This window comes from Leptopilina boulardi, unplaced genomic scaffold (assembly GCF_019393585.1).
Source record: "Leptopilina boulardi isolate dan_hultmark-lab unplaced genomic scaffold, ZJU_Lbou_2.1 LbouV2_213, whole genome shotgun sequence".
Taxonomy (NCBI): Eukaryota; Metazoa; Arthropoda; class Insecta; order Hymenoptera; family Figitidae; genus Leptopilina; species Leptopilina boulardi.
Window position 1 is genome coordinate 1,394,509 of NW_026137767.1, and position 27,510 is coordinate 1,422,018.

The 27,510-nt window shown below is 37.3% G+C and overlaps 2 protein-coding genes across 11 annotated transcripts in view; one reads left to right on the forward strand and one right to left on the reverse strand.

The window, feature by feature from the left end:
• Nucleotides 1-27,510, forward strand: part of LOC127278959 (uncharacterized) — a 230,291-nt gene that overhangs the window by 68,797 nt on the left and 133,984 nt on the right. The gene's annotated exons all lie outside the window — the stretch shown is intronic.
• LOC127278871 (uncharacterized) lies at nt 6,631-8,682 on the reverse strand. Its single transcript, XM_051300800.1, has one exon. The coding sequence runs from the start codon at nt 8,680-8,682 to the stop codon at nt 6,631-6,633; it is 2,052 nt and encodes a 683-aa protein (XP_051156757.1).

Genomic DNA, 27,510 nt, shown 5'->3' on the forward strand with positions numbered 1-27,510 from the left:
GTCAGGCGCCAATTAATTTTTAAGATAATTAAGGGGGGAACACCAGTTGTAACTCAAAAAATAATGCTTTTTTCAAGAATATTTTCCAAAAGAACAATAAATCTTTTTAAAGAATACTATTTATTAGTTAAAAGTACATGTAAAAAACTGTAATTTAAAAGAAAAAAAAATTTTTTTAACAAAAACTTTTGGAGATATGAGCCATTGAAGTGGCGTCTTAAGAAAAAAGGCGAATTGCGGTGACCAGCATTCTGCAAGTATACTTTGTCTGAAATACAAAAATGAAATTGATTTACATTTATTATAAGATTATCTAGTTCGTGATCGAAGGATTAAAAAAAAAAAAAATTTGACAAAATGGCGACCTGTCAAAGTCAAAAGTATGATTTTCGTTAAAAAAATACGGTCGATTTTCAGCTATATAAAAAAAAGTTTTGCATAAAAAAAAATCCTTCGATCACGAACTAGACTTGTATGTGTAAATGAAGCACACTAAATTTTAAATAAATCGGTTTAATAGTATTCGAGTAATCGTGGTCACCGACTTGGAAAATGTCATTTTGAGAAAAACGCATTCAAAGTTTCAACTTACTTTTTTTTGTTCAGAAGAAATTTTGTTTCCAAGTTACAAAGAGTCATCGATTCTTGGACCATATAATAACTCTTCCGCAGTGGTTGCCGTTTCTAAATCATAGGAAAAGGCCATCTGTCGTTAGGGTCAGGTATGGCTGGCCACCTTGTATGAAGCCACGGGACGCGCCGCTGCAGTGTTCTGTATATCTCATTTATTTTTCACCGGATCAACTTTGAAATTTACAGACACATTTCTAAATATGTATACTTTAAGAAAATGCACAAAAAAAATCGATTTTTCGAAAGTTACAACTGGTGTTCCCCCCTTAATAAACTATTTCACATCCCTTTTCACAACAACGAAACAACACCTCTGAGATGCTGTCAATCTCCAGAGGGAATTCTGCCAAAACACCGGCAAGCAGAAATACCAGCGGCGAGACACGACCTGGACAATAATACGACTTACCCACGATGTTATCCCTGACCACGTGTCCGGGCTTCTCGGCTTCTCAGCAACTCTATGAAAAGTCCTCACTGCTACTATCAAAACACTACACACAAGTTTCTTCAAATATTCACTTTATTATAATACAAGAATAAACACCCCTTTCACAGTACTCAAAGTATATATCACACCAATAATTACTCCACGAGTCCGCCTCGTGTAACTTCCGCGCAAACACGTCTCTCTCACCGCGACAGGATCGTAATCGATAATCTAATGGACGACAATGCATTGGGATTTTCGGCGTCTCTCGATGCCTCATCCCACTGGCTTCGTCATATAGCTGTCTCTCTCTCTCCACCGTCACTGCAGCCTCGCTCCTTCTCTCTCGCTCCACAGTGGCAGTGACCTCTATCCTAAACTAATAACCAAAATTATTCGAGCGAGCGACATACATTCAAATTACTAGTAGGTCACCCGCCCGCTTGATCTCTACCTTACCGCAGCCTAGTACCGGCGCAGGATCGGGGATCAATAACAGATGTCGTGACGATTCACTCTGTCACAATCCCCTCCCCATGACCGGAACTACCCCTGGTAGGACCGTCATATAACGACAACAAAAAATGATAATATAAAAAGATTTTATTTTTTACCAAATCAGCTGCAACCATGGTCCTCTCCCTCGATTCTCTCTGGCCATGGTTCACCCATTACTCTATCTCTGTCCGTCTGTCCCTCCTTCTCTCACTCTGGCCTACTACTTTCCTCTCTCTGTCCGAACTCCTTTCTCTCTCTCTCTCTGGCCTGGGACTTCTGCCTACACGTCCGCCCTCTTTCCCAACTGCGTCCTCCTCTCTTCCAGCAGCTGGTTTATGGCCTTGTCTATGGTGGAGGCCAGCAGTCCCGCTAGGGCTCTAGTGATCTCTAAGATCTTTGCTGTTAGATCCTCGTCACCGCCCTTCTCCTTCATCTCTCTGTCCTTGACCTCTGCTGATGAGGTCTCCTCCCTTGTTGGCTTCCTTGCCTCGGTCTCCTCTCGTTTGTTGACCCGCTCGACTCGGTCAACCACCTCTCGACCTCTCCTTGCGTATGCCTCTGCACAACGCGGGCAAGTCTCGACCGTCACCAATCGACGACCACAATTTAAGCAATATGGCCATCTTTTGGTGTTCGGACAAGCCTCCAACTTGTGGTCGAACCTCCAACACTGGAAACAGGCATATGGCGGAGGATCGATTGCGCTCACCGTGGGAATTGCCTTTAAATTCCCGAAGATCACTCCTGAAGTTTTGATCTTCAGCGGTGGTCTCCTCGTTCCCACCTCTCTACCTCCTTTCTCCTCTACTCTCTCTGGCCGTTGTGTTGCTGTATTTCGGGAATCCCGAGAAGACTGAGCGGTCATTGCGTTGACCGCTTCTCTCCTTACAGGTTCCCGACGGTTGGGCGGTCCGGGATGTGGGGAGTGCGAACGCGCTTTCCTCGGGGTCGGTGCCGTGCTCTCCATGTCCTCTTTTCTCAAGGCTGGCTTCTGTCTGGCCGACATGGCCTCACTTTGGCGACTCTTTAGTCGAGCCAAGTCTCTCGTCGGGTACACCGACCCGTGACGGAGGAAACTCTCCAACTCGTGCTCTGCAAGGCGGCTCTCGTATGCCTCTTGGCTTTCCCCCTTGCTTCTTTCTGCTGGCCAAGTATACGGGACCACGATCTCCACTTTGTTCTGAGTGTGGGAGACTGCGAGTTGTTGTCTCTCGAACCCTTCCAATCCCCGGAGATCCTCCCGTCTCTCTTCCCTCCTTCTTTGGCCTGTTGCTCCACCCACTGCACCTTCCTCCGTTCCTGACTCTCTCTCTGGCCTCTTGGTTTTATCCTCCCCTGGTCTCACCGGTTCCAACGGGTTGGGAAGCGGCACATCTGTATTAGGGAACATCAGTAATGATGCCCCTCTCGTAGCCGTCGTGTCCGGTTGGAACTCGCCCCCTGGCCTATGGGCGGATTGACTACGACTTCTCGTCATTCGTCCTTGACCTCGCGGTTCCACACCGAAGTCCGTCGATGGACGATGACGACTTTTCTCCATCCCTCTCTGCCCGATGCGATCGTACGGCATTTTTCTCCTACGTCTATCTCTCTGTCCCTCTCTCTGGCCTCTCTGCTCTCTCTCACGTCTCTCTGCAAACCACAATACAATTAGTTATGTCACTATTATCCCCTTGGTGGGAGATATCGCTTTAAGTCAGTCACGTGAACTTTAGGGATTCTACGGCTGTCTTCGGCGCGTAACACGAATACGGTGGGCGATAACACTTCGACTATCTCATAGGGCCCTTCGAATTTGGGTGCTAACTTAGTTGCGAACCTTTGGGTACCACTAGACAGTTTGTGTGTTCTACGTAACACCATATCTCCTACTTTAAATATACCCTCTCTACGGCCTTTGTTATAATATTTGGTTTGCCTCTCTCGCTCTTTGTCAATTAGTCTCGCTACTAAATCTCTCAGCGCATCTAATCTCTTAACCCGATCTATCCACTCGTCTGGATTGATTCTAACCACTTTATCTCTCTTTTCAATTTCTCTACGCAAACTTTTGACTGGCCTAGGATGTCGATCATAGTTAAGAAACGCAGGGGACGTTTTAGTCGCAGCTTGTGTCGCGGTATTCATTGCGTGACGAAACTCATGAATATGCAAGTCCCAGTCACGATGATCGGCCCCAATGAAAGTAGATATCATCGTCTTTAATGTTCTGTTACTTCTTTCAACTGGGTTGGCCTGGGGATGATAAGGTGGTGTTGTAATATGTTTGACTCCATATTCTTCTAAAGTTGACTTTAGAAATTTGTTGTCAAATTCTTTACCGTTATCTGATAGGAAATATTCTGGTGTTTCCCATCGAAATAACACCAACTCCTCAAACGCTCTGGCTACCGACTTTCCATCTGCTGACCTGAGGGGTTTAACCTCAACCCACCTCGAGAATAAATCTTGAAACACCACCAAGTATTTATAACGATTCTTACTCGGTGGAAACTCCATTGTGTCCGCTGCTACAACTGACCACGGTCTTTCGACTATCCTCTGGCCCATCATACCTACTGGTCCCGCTTGAGAAACTTTATGTACTTGGCATTGTATGCAATGCGTTACGAAATTGTGCACATCGTTCCAAATACCTGGCCAATAGTATTCTCTAGCCACGCGATCATAGGTCTTTTCTATTCCCAGATGACCAGCTGACGCTTGCGCATGCGCGTCCTCCATAACTCTTTCTCTGTACTCTTCTGGGACGACCAATTTCCACCCATCCTCGTTTCCTACTATCGGCACTAAAAGTGGGTCACTTCTATGGCGATAAAGGTTATCATTTTCCACTGTCCATCCTGGAAAACGTTGAGGGTGCTGGATCACTAACTCTCGGCGCTTGAGGTACCATTGGTCATCAATGGTTTCAAACGCGGACACTAACTCTTCTTCACTTTCTTGTAATCTGGACAATGCATCTGGGACATGATGTTGTGCACCCTTTCTGTGAACTATGTCAAAGTCCCACTGTTGCATTTCCAGTGCCCATCTCGCTAAACGACCTGTTGGGTCTCTTAAATTCCTCAGCCACTTAAGGGCACTGTGATCGGTAATCACATGAAATTTGTATCCCTCAATATAAGGTCTAAACTTTTTAATTGACCACAGCAACGCTAAGCACTCTTTCTCTGTCACGCTGTAATTTCTCTCGGCCTCCGTTAGGACTCGACTTATGTACATGACCGGATGTTCTCCGTCCTCAAATTCCTGTGTCAATACCGCTCCAATGGCGTAATCGCTGGCATCGCACTGTATGGTGAAGGTCTTGGTGAAGTCTGGGCGAGCCAACACTGGTGCCGAAGTGAACTTTTGTTTAAGCTTTTCAAACGCCTCTTGTTGTTCTTCTCCCCACTCCCACGTCCGGCCTTTATGCAGCAATCTGACCAAAGGTATCTTGATATCACTGTCCTTAGGAATAAATCTGGAGTACCAACCAACCATGCCTAAGAAACGACGAAGTTGTTTTATGTTCTTCGGTTCCGGATAAGTCATGACTGGTTCGATCTTCTTCGGGTCTGGCCTGAGTCCTTCGCTGTCCAAGAGGTACCCTAAATATGTGTCCCTAGAGCATCCAAACTCACACTTCTCTGGATTCACAACTAGTCTGGCCTCATTTAGCTTTCTCAACACTATCTCTAACCATTTGATGTGTTCCTCAAAAGTATCCGTGACTACTATGATATCGTCCAGATATCCGAAGACAAATGGTTCAAACTCTGGCCCGAAAAGTGCGTCAATAAGACGCTGGAACGTCATTGGGGCGTTCGTTAGCCCAAACGGCATCCTGCGATACTGCCACAATCCTGACCCTGGAATTGCGAAAGCAGTATACTTCTTGCTCTCTTCGGCCATTGGTATCTGATGATACGCGAGTTTCAAGTCGATTTTTGACAAGAATTTTGCTCTTCTGAGTTTATCCAAGATGGAGTCGATCGTCGGTATGGGGTACGCATCTTTCACCGTGACTTTGTTCACGTCTCTGTAATCCATACACTGCCGAAAATCGTTCTCTCCCTTTCTGTCAATAACTGGGGCGCTTCTCCACTGGGCCGCAGACGGTTCGATGATACCTTTTTTCCAAAGTTTCTGCGTGTTTTCCTGCGCCCATGTGATCATGATCGGTGACATCCGTCTCGGCCGATGTTGGACAGGTGTCTCATCCGTCATACGGATGTGATGTTCTGTTAGGTTGGTTACTCCAAGTTCGTCTGTTTCTGGCAGTACCCAACGATCCACTATGGCTTGGACAATCTGTCTCTGCTCATCATCCAATGCGGAGATGCCAGCACACTCTGCAATTATTATTTCTCCACTGTCTGTGTCTTCACTCTTGTCAAATTCGTGCCACTCTCCACCGAATACTCTCCATAAACCCTGGCCTAACTGGACTTCCATTTTCCAGGCTTTACAAAAATCAACCCCCAGTATGACGTCAGGTGTCAATGACTCTATGACCATGACCTCAAACTTCTGTACATAGCCATCGACTACCATGGTTAAATTCAAAAGTCCAGCGTTTTTGGTGGTGCCCCCTAATGCACTCCTAATTGCTGATCTGGACGGCTGTATTCGGTCCTTGTAAGGTTCGGCTACTTTGGAGCTGATTACCGAAATCGTTGCTCCGGAGTCGAATAATGCTTCATATGGTTTATCGCCAATGGCCATCCTAAAGAAATATCTATTCTCTGTCCTGGATCCATCCAACTTCTCAACCATAATCAGGTTTGGGTCAGCTGTGCCCATCACAGCCTTTCCCCTCCCCAGGACATTAGGTACCGGACCCACTTCCGTACTTTTAGTCCTACATTCCTCACTAACACTTCTCTCTGGCCTGCAATGGAGTGAGTTCTCCTCACTCGATCTAGCCCTACTGTCGCTTGGCACAAATTTGAACACATCATTCTCGGTTAACTCTTCTCTACAGACTTTCTCTCTCTCTAACTCTAACTCAATCTCTGTTTTTACCCAACTACAAGTCGCACCATCGTTAATTGGGTATTCAACCTTCTCTACTCTTCCCTGGCCTAAGATCCCTTCGGGCAGAGGGGGGGTACAAAAGGGTGTTGTGCCCCCCACGTGCCGTTTCCCAAACATGTCCTAAGTGTTGCACAACTTGTACAGGTTAGGAACGTCACTCCCGGGGTTTTACACACTAGACAACTCTCCCCTTGAGGTTGTCTCATAGGACATTTCTTCGCATGATGTCCTGGTTGTTGGCAAGCGAAACAAACGCGTTTGGGACATTCCGATGCACGGTGTCCCACCGTCTGGCAGGTGTAGCAAGGTCCCAAGAATTGTTTAGGACTTGCTGGTGTTGGAGCGCCACTCTGCCCCGTTTTTCCCCCTTTTTGTCCAAATGCTTTGGGGAAATTAGGTCTGGGTCCTCCTGCTACCATAGCTGCAAACGTTTGTATCGGCAACGAAACAAACTGCGGCTGCGTTTGGTCGGTCGTCTCGTTGGTCCCTTGAGCGCTAACGGTGGGGGTCGCTACCTTTTTTATAGCGTCCACCGCGTCCTGACCTTGGGCTTTCTCATTTTTCTTGGCCTTACTCTTCTTTTTATTCTTTTTAGTGGAGTGGTTACTCCCACTCGACTGTTTCTCCGATCCCGATTCATTTCCGAGTGCTGCTACCTTCTCGCTCTTTGCACTCTTATTTCCGGCCTTTTTCTCTGATTTTCCTTTGTACGCGGCCGATGGGAAAAGCATTTTCTCTTTTGGTGGAGGGGGCACATACTTCTCGTCCAAACTTCTCGTCTTCTCGAATTTCCTCAGAATCTTCTCCATCTGGCCAAGTGAGTCGTACTTCTGGCGATCCAGATGGCGCCTGTACTCGGGTAATAATCCTTTGAAAGCGATTTTATTTTGCCTCTTACGGTCAAGTGGGTACTTCATGTGTCCCAGGATGACTCGAAAGCTACGCAAATATGAAGAAATTCGTTCGTCCTTTCCTTGGGTCCTACTTTTTAGTTCGTCGATAATTTCCTCGTTATCGACTTTCACCAAGTACTCGTTTGTAAAGGCCCGTTTGAAACTTCTCCACGTTTTTAATTCATGACGAAGGGTACGGAACCAAATAATCGCATCCCCTTGCAAAATAATTGGGAGTGTTTGGAGTATATCCTTGTCAGAGAGTGTGGCACAGTCCCTACAGTCCGACAATCTTTCTAGAAATACCTCCGCATTCTCATTCTCGTACCCCTTAAATTTTAAATCCCATTCTTTCAAAGTTTTAAGAACTTTCGACCTACGGATAGATTCTACTACATTCTCTTCTCGATCCTCGCTCTGGCTTATCTGAGAATCACTTTCGGATTCCGAGTTACTGGAAGAATCCAAAGAATTGTTCCATCTTCTCTTATTTTCTTCCGACTTCTTGTATCCCCTCCTCCTGTCCCTATTATCTGCTCTACTATCTCTATTGTTGACTCTCATTTCCCTGGACTCTCTCTTTCTCTGGCCATCCTCACTACTACTCCTATTTGTGTTCTTTCTGTCCCGATTTTTCTTTCTCCGTACTTCCCTAAATTCATAGTCCTCTTGACTCTTATAGCTTCTGCTGTCCCCAGACTGACCACTAACGTTATAGTTACTAACGTTACCCCTACTTGCCCTACTCCTTACTTCGCTATTTCTCTCGCTTTTACTGCTCAACGATTCAAAGTCTAAGGCCCGTTGTCTCTTTGACGGTACGCGTTGGGAATCCTCGTCTTCCTTAGTAGAATGGCTGTTTTGTGCTAGGTTTTCTGGGGTAGGGTTAGTTATTCGCTTCGGTTCATTTTGAGCTATCGGCGATTCGTTGGGGTTCGCAGTCTTTCTCTGAGGGGACGAAATCCTCGCGTGTTGATGGTGGGTCAAACTATACCCTTGTCCGATTTTGGCCCTACATTGGCTCTGTTGAAACTCCCACCCCCCCTCGGAGTAATGTTTGTCAATTATTTCGGCCGCCCGCATAAGTCTTTTAAATTCGGGTGACAAATTTAATTTACCGAACGCCTCGTGTTGCTTTAATACATTAGGGGCCATAGTCGGGGATACTATTGATTGGGCGGGGGTTGACACTACCATGGTCGACATCCCTATCTGTGCCATAGAAGTGGTGGGGGAAGTGTTGGTAGTCATTGCCGTTGTGACTTATGGTGGTGGGGGTGTGAACTGTGGTGTTGATGGATTGATGGTCGGATTATCTCTACTGTACAATCTATCTTCCGCCGGTATTGTCGTACCCGCCGTTGTATTCCCCCTTTCGGTTAATGTACGCCCTAAAAATTCTTTCCCCCCCTCTTCAGAATCGGTCTCGTCTGACGATAATTTCTTCCCCCCTCTCCGTTGAGAGACATTTGGGAAGGGGCTGCTGTGTGGCTCTGACAATGCTTCCTTGAGGAATATTTTATCAGAAGACGCGCAATCATATTGTTCGCTAAATGGGACATCAATTTCTGGATCGAGGGACATTCTCAACTCTATCCGGAATAATCTCTCTTTAAGCACCTGCTCTGTACCGTTAATACAGCAATGGTGCAACAACAATTTTGTTACAACTTGTCCCGGTGGCATAAACGCAATTGTGTCCCAGGCCCGATTCGCTTCTGGAATTTCCATTAGCCTTCTCATTCGCTCGTGGTACGCCTGCATTTCGTCGATCGCTCTGGCCATTTTTATTTTAATTGAATTTAATCGACACGAGAGAATTAAATAAATTAATAAAAATAATTAAAAATTTAAATAAATTTTGAATTCGCGAAAGAATACGCAAAAAAAAACAAAAATTGAAAAATAAAATTTCAATTTGTATATCCGGCCCTGTAACCACCCACGCTTGTACAGGGGCGCACGATTTTTCTGGTGCGAATTAAAATTTTTCTCTACCGCGACTGACCAATGATTCAACTATAACTCTTTCTCTCTCTAACTCACTAGTAATAGTGAATCACGTCACTGGTATCGCGTTCTCTCTCTATCCAATTATCTTCCCGCCTGAATTTATCGTCGCGTGAATTTAACACATTTTAGATCACTGCGCAAAATCAAACGTCACGTGAATTTACTGAATTTTATTTCCGGACGAGCACATGGTCGAAAATTCCAATACTTTTAAATAATTTGCACTAATTGTTTAATTAGCCATTATTTATTGTTCTCGAAAAATAATCAATTTATTTAAAAATCAGCAAAAATATCTCACTGGCCCTGATAACGATAATTTCAATAACGGAAAATTCAATGAAAATTTTTATGACGTCACAATCGCGATCTCACAATTAATTAACACACCGATCTAAATTTTACACGGTATGAACATCGCGAAATTTAATTTAGAGAAATAATTGGGAAACACAATAATAAATTCGTCGGGCCAAACACAACTGGCCAAAATTATTTTTCCACTTGAAAAATATCTGGCCACAATAAATATACAATACAAAATTTTATTTCATTTCACATACAAAAAAAAATAAAATGTTATCACCAATTAGTAAATTTGTCGTGTCTCGCTGTTCTGACCTGGCCCCACGTTGGGTGCCAATAATTTATGACGTATAAATTTAATAAATTAAATTAATCTGCTAACATCAAAATCACTGGCCTCAACTAATAAAATATAAGAAAATTTATTATATAAATTTTCGCCGTCAGGCGCCAATTAATTTTTAAGATAATTAATAAACTATTTCACATCCCTTTTCACAACAACGAAACAACACCTCTGAGATGCTCTCAATCTCCAGAGGGAATTCTGCCAAAACACCGGCAAGCAGAAATACCAGCGGCGAGACACGACCTGGACAATGAATACGACTTACCCACGATGTATCCCTGACCACGTGTCCGGGCTTCTCGGCTTCTCAGCAGACTCTATGACAATGGTCCTCACTGCTACTATCGAATACACTACACACAAGTTCTCTTTGAAATTCACTTTTATTCAGTACAATACAAGAATAGACACCAGTTATACACAACTCAATATATATCACAATATATATTTTACTCCACGAGTTCCGCCTCGTGTAACACACGCGCTCGTACGTATATGTCTCTCCGCGACAGTGATCGTAATCGATTCTAATGGACGCCAATGCATTGGGATTTTCGGCGTCTCTCTATGCCTCATCCCACTGGCTTCGTCATATAGCTGTCTCTCTCTCTCCACCGTCACTGCAGCCTCGCTCCTTCTCTCTCGCTCCACAGTGGCAGTGACCTCTATCCTAAACTAATAACCAAAATTATTCGAGCGAGCGACATACATTCAAATTACTAGTAGGTCACCCGCCCGCTTGATCTCTACCTTACCGCAGCCTAGTACCGGCGCAGGATCGGAGATCAATAACAGATGTCGTGACGATTCACTCTGTCACAATACATGTATATACACATACAGATACATACATATACATTTTTTTTGTAAATATATAAAAAAAATAATAAATTCTTTTCTTTTCCCCTTTTTCCTCTTTCTTCTTCTTTCTTCTTCTTTTCCTCCTCCTCCTTTTCCCTTCCTTTCCCTTTCCTTCTCTTTTCCTTCTTAATTTATACTTATACTTAAAACTACTATTTATCAAACAATTCACCAAAGCAAATCTATAAACCCTAACTTAGATCTGAACCAACAGATTATCCTACACACATATTATATGTATTATATAATCACTCCCTTACCAATAAAAAAATTACCAATTTCCATAATGATCTCCAAGTTTGGAAAAAATACCAAAAAGTCCAGGTTCTCCAAAAAATGAAGAGAACCACCTAGCTTCCTTTCCAAAAAATCATAAAAGTTCCCTCTATCCTGTGTAAAAATTTCACAATTGTGCAGGTAATATTTTATTGAACTAATTTCTTTTCCACACTTGCAGATCGGGGAAATATTCCAACCCATCCTGTTGAAATGAACTCCTGTGCAAATGTGTCCTGTGCGGAGACGCGTAATTAAATTAATGTAACTCCTAGGCGCATCATAACCGGAGAACCAAGGCCTCTCTGTTTTCCTATCAACGAATTCGAAATATTTTTGTTTAGCTCTACCTGCATCGAAAAAAGGCCAGTTATATTTTAAGTGTGCCTCGTAGTCTTTGTGTATCATTTTCTCCATGTCTTCCTTCAACGGGAGAATATAAGTACCTATATTCAGATTTAGAGCAATTTTTGCTAAATAATCAGCCTCTTCATTCCCCTTGATTCCAGAGTGAGCTGGAATCCACATAAGCTTGATTTCAGCTTCTCTTTCTCTAATCAAAATAATACAGCGCACTATTTCATGGAGAATAGGGTCCTGGGCAAAGTCTCTCACTCTATTCTTAATTTTAATAAGTGCCGATTGTGAGTCGGTACAAATAAGGATAGAAGCAAAGTTTGTTGTTAACACATATTTTAGAGCTTGGTGTATTGCATATAATTCTGCTGATAAAGCTGAAAAACAATTATATAGTTTAGAGGCCTGTTTTATCCACCTTACAGGTATACAGAAGATAGAAGCTCCCACCGACTCCCCCTTTGGGTGTGCGCCATCCGTATAAATGGCCAGGGCCCTCAGAATGTTCACTGCCGACAGCGCTTTTCCGACAATATAGTCCACATGGTTCTTCCATGTCAATTTTGTATCCAATATTATTCCCAGATATAGCATTGTAGGTGCTGCTCTAATGATGTTATCATCAATCCTTAGAGAAATTCCAGTATGGTCCAGTTTCCTCCTTTCTAAAATGCACAACTGGGATTTTTTGGAGCCAAGCTCAAACCATACGAGAGAAGCCATGGTTTCAGTTTGGTCACTGCCTCTTCTAATAGCTTCACTGCATCCTTCACATTAGAGAACCTACAATATAACAAGATGTCATCGGCATATTGCAGCACTTTTACTCCAATAGGGAGTAAACAGTTTATCTTCCTTAGTACAAAGTTAAACAAGGTGGGTGACAGTACCCCACCTTGTGGTACACCTGTGCCACAAGAATTAGGTACATTACCTGGCTTACCAAAGATGAGCTTCCTGTCGGTGATCATGTGTGCAATGAAGTTAAAGATACGTTCTGGAACCTTGCAATCAACCAAATCTTCCAAGACCTTCGCAGGCAGCAGAGCATTAAACGCCCCCTTCACATCCAAGGCCAGAACCGCTGTTCCTTTTTTCTTTGCAAATCCGTTCATGGCATCTGTCACCAAAACAGAGACGCAATCAATAGCTGATCTATTGCGCCTAAAACCAAATTGGTGCGGCGGGATCAAACGTTTACTTTCCAGAAAGTGATCCAATCTGCGTTGGACCAGTCTCTCCATCAACTTTCCTGCATTGGATGTCAGCGAAATCGGTCGGTTGCCTTTACCGCCCGGCTTAAGAATAAATTTGACCAAAGACTCCCTCCAGGTATCAGGCAATTCTGAAGCCTGAAAAAGTTCATTGTTTATTGCATTATAATATACCTTACCCTCTTTTGGTAGATTAAAAAGGGCTTCATATGATATTTGATCTAAGCCAGGTGTAGATTCCCTGTTACATGCAGCTAAAGCATTATCAAATTCTTCCCCAGAAAAAAGCAGATTATAAGATGAACTGAGATCCGTCACCCTCAATTTTGGTGTAGGAATAACCTTGATCTCTCTCCTGATCACCTCCTCCTTTAGAACTGCTAAATCTTCGGCATCCGGGTCATTTGAAGAATTTGTCTGCACAATAAATTTGCCTTGAAAGGACCTAATAAGGCCCCAAATTCGTTTGCACCCCATAGTTGGATTTATTGAATTGCAAAGGTCTTTGAAAGACTTCTTTTTACTTTCCAGTAAGACCTTTGACGCTTCTTTCTCTACCTCAAGATAGTTCTCCAAATTTCCGTTCGATGTGTTCTTTATGTAAGCTTTCCTGGCCAGTATTTCTTTCTTAAAATATCCTCACACTCGTCCGTCCACCAGAGTGGTTTAACAGTAGATTTCACTGATTGACTCCTAGGTATATAGGCTCCTGCCTTTTTGAGATTGCTTATCGATGAATTGATAAAATTGTAATATTTTTCAGTTGCACCAAGTTGTTCCATTTGATTTACTTCCATGATAGACTGCTTTGTCATTTCCCTAAATGATGCCCAATCCACCCCGGCAAGCCTGAGCCTGTTCGAGCTAACGCAGGATTTAGCGAGTCTCACCTTCACCGTTAGGAATACCGAGAAGTGATCACTTCCATACGCGTCTGAAGAAGTCCAACACTCGGAAATGACACCAAGCGTAGGTGAAACAACTACCATGTCCAATACGCTTCCCGTTCCTCCCAGTTGATCCCCAAACGTTGACTGTCCATCATTCATTATAATTAGGTTGTTTATTTCAATAAAACCCAAAAGAGCTCTGCCAGAGGAGTTATTTCCATACGGACTAAACATTGGAGTATGCGCATTTAAATCGCCCATAATAATGAGTTTTTTATCCCGAGGGATCGTATCCAGAATGTCGAACCAGTGTTCCTGTGAGACCTTGGTGTTTGGTGGAATATATATTGTTAAAATATATATAGGTCCATCTTCCGTTTTAACCTTGATGCACAACGCCTCCATGGAACCAACCCACGACCCTTTGAGCTGAATTTTCTCCACGGTGTGATCCTTCTTTATCAATGTCATTACTCCGCCTCCATTTCCAGATCCTTGTCTGTCATATCTAAATGTCCTATATCCTCTTATATGCCACTCCTTTTTATTTTCGTTAAGCCAGGTTTCTGTAATTGAGACAATATCTAAGTTAAATTGATATGTCATTGCTTCAACCTCTGTTTTTTTATTAGCCACACTACGAGCATTCCACGTGGCGCATCTAAAGTTCACTTCCTCATTCATTGTTAAGAGAGCTAACAAACAACAGAGCCTAAGTCCCCAATGCACATCACAATATCACTAGTTAAATTAATTGTATTTGGTTCAGCTTATAGAAACCTCCTATAAGGTTTGAGTGGGCTGAAATTCGTGAAACAAAATTAAATCTTAAATTTTAAACTTAGTCTCAAACAAGACAATTCTTACACTAATTATATAACTTATAAATACAATTTGATAATTTTAATTAAAAATTATCATGAATAAAATTTTTTTTTTTTTTTTTTAAAGTCTTTCCTCTAAAGATAGATAATAAAACGCGACTATACTCTCCGAACTCTGAAGTCGGAAACCCGAGCACTCACTCTATAGACCGTTTCTGAAAATTCTGCCCTAGCTTTGCATTTACATATCGACGATACTAACAACCCTAGCGGAAAAGCGAGGAATTACAGGTCACGTGGTAGATTGTTATATAAGTGTCTGTGTCAAGAAGACTAGGTCCGTTAACCTGGCTTGTCCACATTGTCCGATCTGGATAAAACCTATTTGAAAATTAAGGGCTAATTTAAGGCTAATTTAATGCCCTAATGACGAATTTAATGCTCGGCATTTTCTTTAAAAAACTTGTAGACAAGCTAGCTTAACATTAAGGTGGCTTGTCCACACAATGAAGGAGCACTCGTAGAAAGGTCTACTGTAGGTCAAAATTTAGGGCTTTTTTAAGGCTCCGCAATGCTCTATTGCCAAATTTAGTGCCGGCATAATTTCGCGGAAATAATTGCAAAAATTCAAATTTAACGCTATATTAGTTTGTCCACACATTGAAGGAATACTCTTAGGAAGGTCTTCTAGGTGTCAAAATTTAGGGCTTATTTAAAACTCTTAAATGCTTTTATGCCAAATTTAATACTACCTTAGCAAGTCTAAACGATTTTTTTTAAAAATAAGCACTTAAGAATTACTTGCTTATTTATTGCTCGTAAATAGCACTGTATTGGCTGTTTAAAAATGATCTACTAATCCTAAAAACTACCCCCGACTAGTTCAAAAATTTATTTTTGAATTTTTTTATAGAAAATAACGATTTTTTTATAAACAAATTATTTTTTTAACTTTAGACCAGTTGTTTTACTTTTTTTATATTTACATACATGGAAATACTACTAAACTACTTTGCAAAATGTTTTACTGATAACCTGATTACCCTTTTTGGATGACTACTCGAAATTTTTTTTTGCAAAATATTTTTACTATTTTCAGGTATGTAAAAATAAAAAAAGTAAAAATAACAGCTTTCACAGTTTAAAAAAATTAATTTGTTTATTAAAAATCGTTATTTTCGATATAAAAATGTAAAAGAAATTTTTGAACTACTGAGGCGAAGTTTTTGAAGTTGGTGGATGTTTTTGAAAATGCAATTTAGTGCTATAATAATGAGCCTCAAATTAGCCCTATATTCCAAAGTACTTGTTTTTTGTAAAAACTGAGTTTGAAGTACTTAGGGGTAGTTTTTGAAATTGGTGGATCAATTTTGAACATCCAATTTAGTGCTATTTATGAGCCCCAAATTCTTTAGTACTTTTTTTTGAAAAAAATGAGTTTGAACTACTCAGGGGTAGTTTTTGAAATTGGTGGATCATTTTTGAACTTCTAATTAAGTGCTTTTTCAGAACTCTAAATGTGTATGTGTTTGTTTTTTGAAAATATTAAGTTTGAATTATTTGAGGGTAGGTTTTGTGTTTGGTTTTCTATCAGTTACATGGTTGGGGTGCTTGGGAGTGCATTTTTAAAAAGTCAATTTAGTGCTATTGAAGAACACTAATTTAGCTCCTAAGTCCTATATGATTATTGTTTGGTTAAATCAAGTTTTAACAATTGGGGATGTTTTTTTGAACTTAGGGGTGGTTTTTGAAAAATTTAAATAGTCCTAGTTGAGAACCCTACTCTCTAAATCTGCATTAGTAGTTTTCTACTAATGAAAGAGTGCGTATTCGTTTACCAATTGAATTAGTAACAGTTTTTACTAATTTTTAGTAAAAAAAACTACTAATTCATGGAGTAAATCGGCTTACTAATTTGAAATAGTAAAAAATACGACTTACTCCATAAATTATTCGTTTTCTAGTAGCAATTAGTAGTTTTTTTTTACTACAAATTAGTCATAACTGTTACTAATTCAATTAGTAAACAAATACGCACTCTTTCATTAGTAGAAAACTACTAATTCAGATCCAGCTTGACGTCAAGCTAGCAGTACGAAGGGTTACTTTAAATAGGTAAAGGGCCCTAAATTTTTGCATGTGGTACTAAATTAGCCCTAATTGAGCCCTAAATGTTAGCATATATAAAAACTTTTTTAGTGGAAGTGGTCCTTCTAGGATTAACGACCTTTTTGGCTAGACTTTTCAGACGAGCGACGCTATTTAGGGTCTGACTAGTGGCTGAGTAGCAGCAGAAATGGGCAAGCTTATCAAGTAAAAGTTGAATTTTTGCAATTATTTCGCGAAATAATGCCGGCATTAAATTCGACAATAGAGCATTGCGGAGCCTTAAAAAAGCCCTAAATTTTGACCTACACTGAGAAAAATGTTTAGTATCATCTACCAAAGTTTGGTTCTCTCTACCAAATTTTTTATTTGATATATGTGCAACTAATCCGTTTGGTTCGGGCTACTAAATTTTTTCGTTGAATCATTTTGTTCGGTCTACCAAATTTTTTGTTTTGCACAACTAACTTATTGTTTTTAAGCAAACAAAAAATTTAGTTAAATGAAAATTTTTTTTTTGTTTTCTCAACCAACCTATTTTTTTGTTTCACCCTTTTCTCTTTATATAACCTACCTATGCCTACTTAAATTAATTTCTATCGCGGAAAAAACCTAACACTGCTGGGGCTCGAACCCTCAGACTACGCAACGCTAGTCGAGAACGCTGACCACTACTCTACGAATCCTACTAACAATTTGAGATTAAATCATTTTCACAATGTATAAAAGCTGGAAAAAAACTTTCGTTCTTGTAACAAGTTTTATTTATTTATTTTCACTACACAAACTTTTTTTTTAAAAAAATGTCTGAAAAACATAAAAACTTCAACACTGAAACTTCACGACGCGAATGACATATGGTTAATGTTGACATCCCGTGAATGGGAAGCGACGCCATATTTACGAGAAGAGCGCGTGCGCAATACAGCATGTCAGCTATTTAGTACTGGGAACCAAACTATTTAGTTCGTAAACATGAAAGCTTCAAATATATTTTTTGGTAGAGCCAACTAAACTTCCCGATTTATTGCCACTTTCTATTCTGTTGTGACAACCCTATTTTAGTAACGCCAACTAAAAAAGCTCAACTAAATTATTTTCTTATTATTACGAAATTATTTTTCTCAGTGTATAACAGACCTTCCTATGAGTGCTCCTTCATTGTGTGGACAAACTGATATCAAGTAAAAATTGAATTTTTGCAAATATTTCGCGAAGTGATGCTGGCATTAAATTCGGCAAATAAGCATTGAATAGCCTTAAAAAAGCCCTAAATTTTGACCTATAGTAGACTTTCCTACGAGTGCTCCTTCATTGTGTGGACAAGCCACCTTAATGTTAAGCTAGCTTGTCTACAAGTTTTTTAAAGAAAATTCCGAGCATTAAATTTGTCATTAGGGCATTAAATTAGCCTTAAATTAGCCCTTAATTTTCAAATAGGTTTTATCCAGATCGGACAATGTGGACAAGCCAGGTTAACGGACCTAAGAAGACTAGAGACAGGAGAAGTAACTCAGGTGGTGGGGATGTCGTCGAAAGTGAGGGCAATGAAGGAAGATTCTCTCTGCATAGGTAGTTCGTGCAGTAACCAAAAATAGTTTACTGCGCAAGTATATATATAGCCATAATATAACAGAAGAGAATATGTAAAATCGCACAAGGCATTGTTATGGTAGAGAGGTTATATGTAATAATATTATTATTAATTATTATTATTATTATTATTATTAATCAGAATAATATTATTATTACAGTTCTTGGCGAATTCTCGAACTGCAGTTCAAGGTATTTAATATATGAATTGCAGGTCTCGGATTATACGACTTTTTCTAATTTTTTTATAAAATACGATTTTTTTCGACTTATTTTAATAAAATGCGATTTTTTTACAAATTTTTAACTAAAATTTTAATTTTAAAAAAATAATTAAAAATAATTAAAATTAAATAATTATAAAGAAATTTTAATTCAAAATGACTTGAAATTTAATTAATTTAAAAAATTTCAACTTTAATTCTTCCAAAATTATTATTTAACAAAAAATTTTATTTAAAAATCTGTAAAACTTGATTAATTATTTCCTGAAATTGTTTTTACCGTCAAAACTAAAAATTGTGACAAAATTTTAAATCCTAATATATTGCTTAAATTATACTTCCAAAAATTATAAAAATGGAAGTTTAAGAATTTATTTTAGAAATTTGTCCTATTTAAATAAAATTTTAAAAATTTGTCTTACAATTAGTTAGATGATTCTTAAATAATATCTAATAACATTAGATATTTAAGAGAGAAAAGATGTTTTCAAATTAAATTACTTATTTAAAGTAAAATATTCATTAACCAATTAAATTTTGTTAAAATAAAAAAAAATAACTTTTTAGATTTTTTTAAATATAAATCAACTAAAACGTTTTTTGTGTATTAAAAGATATTATTTGTAATTGTCATTATAATAATACTAAAAGTTTTTTTTATATTTTAGAGGCTGATAATAAATTTAATAAAATGCAATCAGTGTCGGAAGATAACTTAAAAGATTGTCAAAAATATCATTCGATTACTAAATACATGTAAACTGATAAGGGCATATCTCTGGAACTTTTAAACTTTGAGATATTAGAAAAATTAATTTTTTTTTCAGGGCACATTCGTGAAACAAATTTTATTGTCTTCAGTATTGATCAAATACTATAAAAAAATTTGCGTAACTCATTTTTACACATTGTTACGCATCACAGTGGGCCTTATTGCAGAAAACCTGCCCAAAATCTCTAGATGTGTTTAAAACTGACTAAAATTTGATACTCGCGGATTTTTTTGGTCGCTGATTACAAATGCGACGTTAGTTTTTCAAAATTCAAAATGGCGGATCCAATATGGCGGACGACTTTTAAAAAAATTTATCGAATTTGTCTGAAATTTGTTACTCGGGGGTTTTTTGGGTCGCTACCACCTTTAAAATGATTTAATGCTACAGTTTCGAAAATTTTATGGCCCATTGCCATAAATGTAGTTTATAATGTAGTTTATAACAATTTTTGAATTTTTTAAAATTTAATTTTTTTAAAATTTTTTAAAAAATTTTGTTTGCAATTTTGGATCTACCATTTTGAATTTTGAAAAATTAAGTTCAGATTCGTAATCAGCGACCCCATAAACCCCCGAGTAACAAATTTTAGGCCAATGGGATCAATTTTGTAAAAAGTCATCCGCCATATTGCATCCGCCATTTTGAATTTTGTAAAACTAAGTTCAGATTCGTAGTCAGCGACGCAAAAAACCCCCGAGTAACGAATTTCAGGCCAATTGCATCAATTTTTTTAAAATTCATCCGCCATATTGGATTCGACATTTTGAATTTTGGAAAATTTAAAATTCAGATTAGTAGTCGCAGCGACCCCAAAAACCTTCGAGTGAGAAATATCAGCCAGATTTAAACACATCTATTAGTTAATACTTACATTTCTTCACAAACTATGCGTCGGACAGTTTAGGTTTATATTCATTATTAATTATACAGTTTTAATGAAGTGTGCAAAGGTTAACTATTTTTCTGTATACTTTTATAATGCATGAGAAGAGATTACAATGAGTTGGGAGCATTTAGAAGCAAAATTCAAAATGTGCTTTTCAAATATGTGGTATTTTGATTTGAGTTACGTTTTAAAATTTAATGTTTGAAGTCATTGCATTCTTTGTGTAAAGGAGGCACACATTCCTGTATGGGTTCAAATTACTTCTTATTAGGTAGATAATATAATCCCGTTGTGCCGTTACTCAAAAACCTTCGTTAAAAAAGTTATATCAGTTTAACTGCTAACTTGTAGAAATTTTGAAAAAGTTGTCTCGCAAGTTTGAAGCTACATAGTTTTTATTCAATTTGAGGCACATCATTGTTTCATGGATTTTTTAGTTCTTTACACTCCCACCTACTTCTATTGCAAGCCACAAGACACACAATGTTTCGTTAAAAAAGTTACAGTCTATAAACTAAAAAAAACAGTCAATATCACACACTAGAAACTGTCGATTTCACCACTTTAACTTACGTTCGTCATTTCCTACATAATTAAAAAAATTATATAACGCATGATACATTTAAAAAGCCCTATAATTGGTCAAATTATGGTATTGAAGTTTTATTAAAAAAATTCTTAAGGTATCATAATGAGAGATAACATAAAGTTTAAAAGTTCTAGAGATATGCCCATAAATGTAATTATATGCGCAGAAGCCCAGTTTTAGTCTGCTGCACCAACTACTTGTCAAGTACGTACGCCACCTTCATTGCCCTCATATTATACGTCACCATTCTCTATAGGACTCAAGCGAAGTTACTTCTCCTGTCTCTAGTCTTCTTGGTCTGTGTGTAACTGTCAGTTAGCGTCTTTTTTGAAATCTTTAAAATGTTCTTGATGCCGGTTTATTTTGCATAATTCGAAATAAAAAAAAAATGAAAAAATATGCCACTGGTTTGTAAAAGGGCGTACCTCAAAGTGGTATGTGAAGAAGAAAAAAAATTATATTAAAATTATATATTATATTATTATATATTTTGTTTATTTACATTGAAATATAACCTAAAAATTACAAACAAAATTTAAGAAATTTCGTATGAAATATATACGACTACAATTAAAAAAAATTATTTACATGTCTATTATTATTATTTTCTACAGAAAATTTTCTTTATATTTTCACCAAATTTTTTTTTCAAATAATTTCTGTTTTATTTACATTTTTTGTGTGTAACTTTTTTCTTTCTTTACACTTTTTTTAAAACTTATATATAACTTTACACTGTTTACTACAAGAAAACAACTGTCACTAGGCGCGGCCATATTGTAAAAACTCCTAAGTACACCGCTTTTCCAATAGAGGCGTCATAATCGGAGATATGTAATTTCGGATTTAATTCTTCTACAGGGGAGCTATATGCTTAACAGCAGTGAGTGCTTCTTATACTACTTCATGGTATTTTCATAACGTGCGAGTAATTGCAATTTCGTCCAATAGAGGCGTGTCAATGTAGAAGAACTTTTTCGTAGTTTTACCATCTCCTGCGTCTGTAACGCAACGTCTCCTAACATAACCTCATTTACTTTTGTAAATTTGACAGCTCTATTAAAAGGATTTATTTTAATACATCGCGAAGACTTTTTGACCTTCGTTTTTAACAATTTTTTTAATTTGTTAATTTTAATATCTTTTGAGTTGGTTTTTTGTAGTCAGGGGGCTTCGCCTCCCGAACCCCCCGCGCGACCAAACTCTTGTGCATACTGGATAGTGGTTCTGTTATCCGTCTCGTATGTAATTCTTGTGAAAAGTTTTTATAATTATTACGCTTATTACGCTTTTCTTCCCCGTAAAGTATGAATTCATACGCTTTCTGCGGGACGAATATCTGTACTACAAATCCAACTTAGATGTGCTTTGGTAGCAAGAAATCGTGCTGTAGGTATTCGTAGCGACGCCTCAAACGTTTGCACGAAAGTGTATTTGCAACAAGCTCTTTTTACCGAAATAGGGCGGAACTCGTGGAAAAGAAGCACCTTGATAGTGCTTGCGTTATTCGCAATGCAGCACGATTTCTTGCTACCAAAGCACATCTGACTTGGACTTGTAGTACAGATATTCGTCCCGCAGAAAGCGTATGAATTCATACTTTACGGGGAAGAAATGCGCCGGGCGAAAAATTCACGAACTAGTTCCGTGCTGCAAAACCCTGATTTTTTTCTCCGTTTAAAGAAAGTCTACTAAGAATGTACCGATATTCCAATTATATGAACATTTTGTGAAACGAAGCATGTCGAAATATGTTTAACGTACAGAAAGTAAATTAACCACATACACGAAAGGAATGAAATTGATCGTATTACTCGTATTGATTGTAATAATGACATATTCCTTGCAGATATATGACTATATGACTTGACAAAAGTATAGTTCATATATTTCTCTATTGATTACCATTTTTAATAAGTAGGTAACTTTTTATTCTACAAATTTATGTGTTTCACTATATTGCTTTGTGAATGCGAGGAATTGTTTTTTAAAATTAAAATTGTTTTTGAAACTTTAAAAAAAGTACTTTGCTGTTTCAAAAAAATTGTGAAAAACAATGTCATTTCAAATTACGTTTGCGAAAGGTGCAAATTTGAAATATTGACAAATTAAGACGGGCCCGTTTCTTATAAATAATAGGGGAGACCGGGGCTGAAAGTGCCGGGGGTAAGTTGTTCCGATAGGAATATGTCAAAAACAAAATTTTTTTTTGAAAAGTGGAAGTGAGAGAAGTTATTGTTTTACTTATGCGCATCTTTGGCAACTATTTTGATTTTGTTTGCTTCACGGAATAATTAGCTGTTAGTAATTTGGTGCTTTGGCGTTGACTTACGTGCAAGTTTTCATGTTTACACTTTTTGGTCTATTTTTTGCATTTTTAAAGATATCGATACGTATTTTTTTTTTTAATTATCCAAATTTTTCGAGGGATTTAATGGTGTATTGATCTTAACATTAAATTTATCTCGTTTTTTAATATTTGATAAAAAGTGAGCGTCGATGCAACGAGGTTAATTGTAATTTATTAATCAAAAAGTAGAGTTATTTAATTTATTTTAATTTGCGTACATAGTGGTTAATTAGTGAAATTTCATTAAATTAACGATTAATTTAAGGCCTTATACTTTTTTTAATACATTTTTTTATTGAACATATACATGGGCATTGTAAAAAAGTTGTGGTTATATTTATTATTAATCAATTAATATTCGTGAATAAATAATTTTGTCTTACCTTTAAAATGAGGATTTAGTTTATTTATTCTCATTTTCTTTCATTTATTATTGCACTTATTAATATTAATTAATTTTCTTGTTTTGTCTCTTTATTAATCACTATTTACATTAACTGCTATTAATTAATTTATAGAAAAAAGTAATTATTCTATTCAGTTCTATACCGACAATAGAAATTTAAATTCAATAACTTGTATCCATTGTCGGTAAAAAGAGTAGCATACTTACCCGCCGAATAGCTCTCTTCAGTGGTAACACATTTACTAAATAACCTAATTCAATTATTTTTAATTGAAAGTTCCATTTTTCTCTTAATTCTTGTCTCTCCACAATTTATTTAACCTTTTTATTAATAAAAGGTCACTTTTATCCCAATTAAAACGTTTTTTCATTCGTTTTAACGCTATTTTCAATCGAACGTATTGGACTAACTACACACAACGGATTCGACCTAACACTCCAATATGTTAAAATTCAAATAACGGATTCAATATACTGAGCTTCAATACGTTTTCCCGATTCTCGCTATCCAACTTTTTTACAGGGTAACTAAACATTTATAGAATATAAGTCAGAAAATCTTTATTTGTACTTACTAAAATCTAGAAATCTTAAGATCAGTTAAAGATTAAACCTTTAAAAGTTTATAACAAATGATTAATAAATAATAGTGAATCATATATTAGGAATAATTATTTTATTTCTTACGCGTAAAATCATTTGCTTCAACTGAAACAACCAAAAAATCTGAGCGGCCCAACCGATCCCGGCGTCGGCACAACTCTCCCCAGCGCGGAGTTCAACGTGCCGTGTTGCCTCTCTGCACGAAATCATTTTTTACCAAAAAAACTATTCAAATTTGTCAAAAAATAATAATGGATTTAAAAACTACATTAAATTTTAAAACAGAAAGCCTATAGATTAAAACAAAAAGTTCTCATTTTACTAGCATTTTATTTAGTTTTCTCAAAATCGGCACTTTTAGCCCCGGTCTCCCCTATTACCTTTTCCTGTATAGTTATAAAAACTTTGATCATTGCGAGATTTAGCAAATTTTAATTTATTTGTATGATCAAGTTTATTATCGGGATGTGTGGGTTAAATATATTATAAATTAATAATTTAATAACATAATTACACAGGCACACAAAAGAAAAAAAATTTCAATTTCTAGGACTTCCATATGGTAGATTTTTTTACTTAAAGTGGATCTAAAGAGGAAAACGTAGTGCGACCTAAAAGTTAGTTCGTGTTTTCTTTTTACAGGCATTGTGGGGAGGGGGGGTGATTTTTGAGAATTTGATTTCTACACGGAGAGAAATAGATGGTACGGGGTACTATCTAGATAGTATCATGTACCATATTTGATTTTACTTATACGGACAGCTATCTAGATTCTATCAGTTACTATCCAGATTGTACGGAGTAACATCTTGATTGTAGTGGGTAACATAACCATACTTTTTGTAACATCTTTGATAGTACCGAGTAGCATAATGATGGTACCGGATAACATCTACTTATACCACCTTAAGATCATAACTTCTTACCATCTATTTCTCTCCGTATATAGGAATTTACTCAATTTCTATATCTAAAACTGAATTTTTGCTTCTTCTGAATGTTATTGGGATTCAGTGACTTTAATAACATAAAAATTGGATTTTTAAAAAAAATTAAAAATGGCGGATCTAAAATGGTGGACTTTTTCAAAAAATTGATCGGATTTTTTTGAAACTTGCTACTCGGGGGTTGTTGGGGTCGTTGATTACAAATATCATGTTAATTTATAAAAATTCAAAATGGCGGATCTATTATGGCGGCCAAAATAATTTTGAAATGAATAAAATCGATTAAAACTTGTTACTCGGTGGGGGTTTTCGAGGTCTCTTACCATCGCTTACGATGGAATTGTTTTCAGATTTTTTTGGTTCTAGTTAAATTAGCGCCTCCAGGAAACGCCTAAGTAATAAGAACCAAAAAAATCTGAAAACAATTTCATCGTAAGCCGTATTGGATACGCCATTTTGAATTTTTTAAATTTAACATCAGATTCGTTTTCAGCGACCTCGAAAACCCCCACAGAGTAACAAGTTCCAATCAATTTCATTCATTTAAAAATTATTTTGGCCGCCATATTGGATTTTTATAAATTCACATGATATTTGTAATCAACGACCCCAAAAACCCCCGAGTAGCAAGTTTCAAAGAATTCAGTTTTAGATATAGAAATTGAGTAAATTCCGATAGAAATCAATTTCTGAAAAAGCACCCCATCACCATGCCTGTAAAAAGAATACACGAACTAACTTTTAGGTCGGACTACATTTTTCTCTTTAGATACACCTTAAGGAAGAAAATCTACCATATGGCAGACATGGCAATTGAAATTTTTTTTCTTTTGTGTGCCTGTGTTATTTTAGATATTTTTTATGTGCATAATACTGGTCTACTATAGTTAAGACTTGGCTACTGCACCAATGGGGTCAACACTATTCAATAATTGGTTCAACATTGTTTATCAAAAGCTATTGTTAGTTTTGAACCTTATTGGATTTTTTATTAGAATTAATTTAAAAAAAAAAACAAATTTAAATACATACATGTCTATTGCTTTATAAAGTTAGCTAACATATGTTAAATAAATTTAACTGTACTCATTATAAACTCTTCTTAATCTAATAACTAATTAGAAGGTATATGCTCCTAAGTATCGTTACCCTTAATGATCATGACTGAAAATAACAGTCAAAACTTTACGTTAATACAGTATCATTAAATTTTATACATATAAGCATAAAATGTTGTGGAAATTTCCATTATTTCAATAGGTAATAATCGTTATGAGGTTTATGTTTCTTTTGCGCATATTAAACTCGCTTTCAGTCATTATTATATTTTCTCAATTTCTCGGAATAAACACAAGAAAGAGTAGGACAATAGTGTAGGTTTACATTATATATATATATATATATATATATATATATATATATATATATATATATATATATATATGTAACATTTATAACCACTTATTTAAAATTAATTTGGCTTAGTAAATACTATTAAGCGAGTGCACGTTGATATATATATATATATATACTAGAGGGGCTACGCCCCCCTGCGCGCTTCGCGCGCCAACCCCCCTATTTTAATCATTTTTTTTTAATTTTCCATTGATCTTATTTTTCCAAATGAACCACCTATTTCAAAGAATTATTATTACAAATTCATTGAAATCTGAATAAATATTATTAAAATTAAAATTATTAAATTTTAATTAATAAATTAATTAAATTAATAATAAATAAATAATTAAATAAATTAAAATCGACATTAAGAAATTATTTTTAAAAATAATTTCAATGAAATTGCCTAACAACCAATAAATTATTAAAAAGTCTTGAAACGAACATAACTTTTAAATTCAAGTCATTTTTGGCGGAAACTCCACCTTCACTTTCGGCTATATTGAAAGTCTTGAAATTTACATAACCTTAAAATTTATGTCACTTTTGGCGGGAAATACAGAGAGCGATGAGGGAAGGAGGAAGGACTTACTGCTTTATTAGGGTCTTAAAACAAACATAACCTCAAAATTTAGGTCAATTTTTGGCGGAGGAGGGGAAATGAGAGGAGGGAGGGGGGACTTGCGGCTATATTCAGAGCCTTGAAACGAATATAACCTCAAAATTTAGGTCATTTTTGACGGAGGAGGGGAAATGAGAGCTGGGAGGGGGACTTGCGGCTATATTCAGAGCCTTGAAACGAACATAACCTCAAAATTTAGGTCATTTCTGGCGGGGGAGGGGAGGGGACTTGCGGCTATATTCAGAGTCTTGAAACGAACATAACCTCAAAATTTAAGCCATTTTGTCGGAGGAGGGGAAATGAGAGGAGGGAGGGGGACTTCCGGCTAAATTCAGAGCCTTGAAACGAACATAACCTCAAAATTTAGGAGGGGGGACTCCCCCCTTCTAGGTAAAGAATTCTTGAAACAGCGGCGGCGAAGGCGGCGGCTGCGATATCTATTTG

Excerpts from the sequence above, each read along its gene's own strand:
- LOC127278871 (XM_051300800.1), bottom strand. The coding sequence starts at position 8,682 with ATGTCGACCATGGTAGTGTCAACCCCCGCCCAATCAATAGTATCCCCG.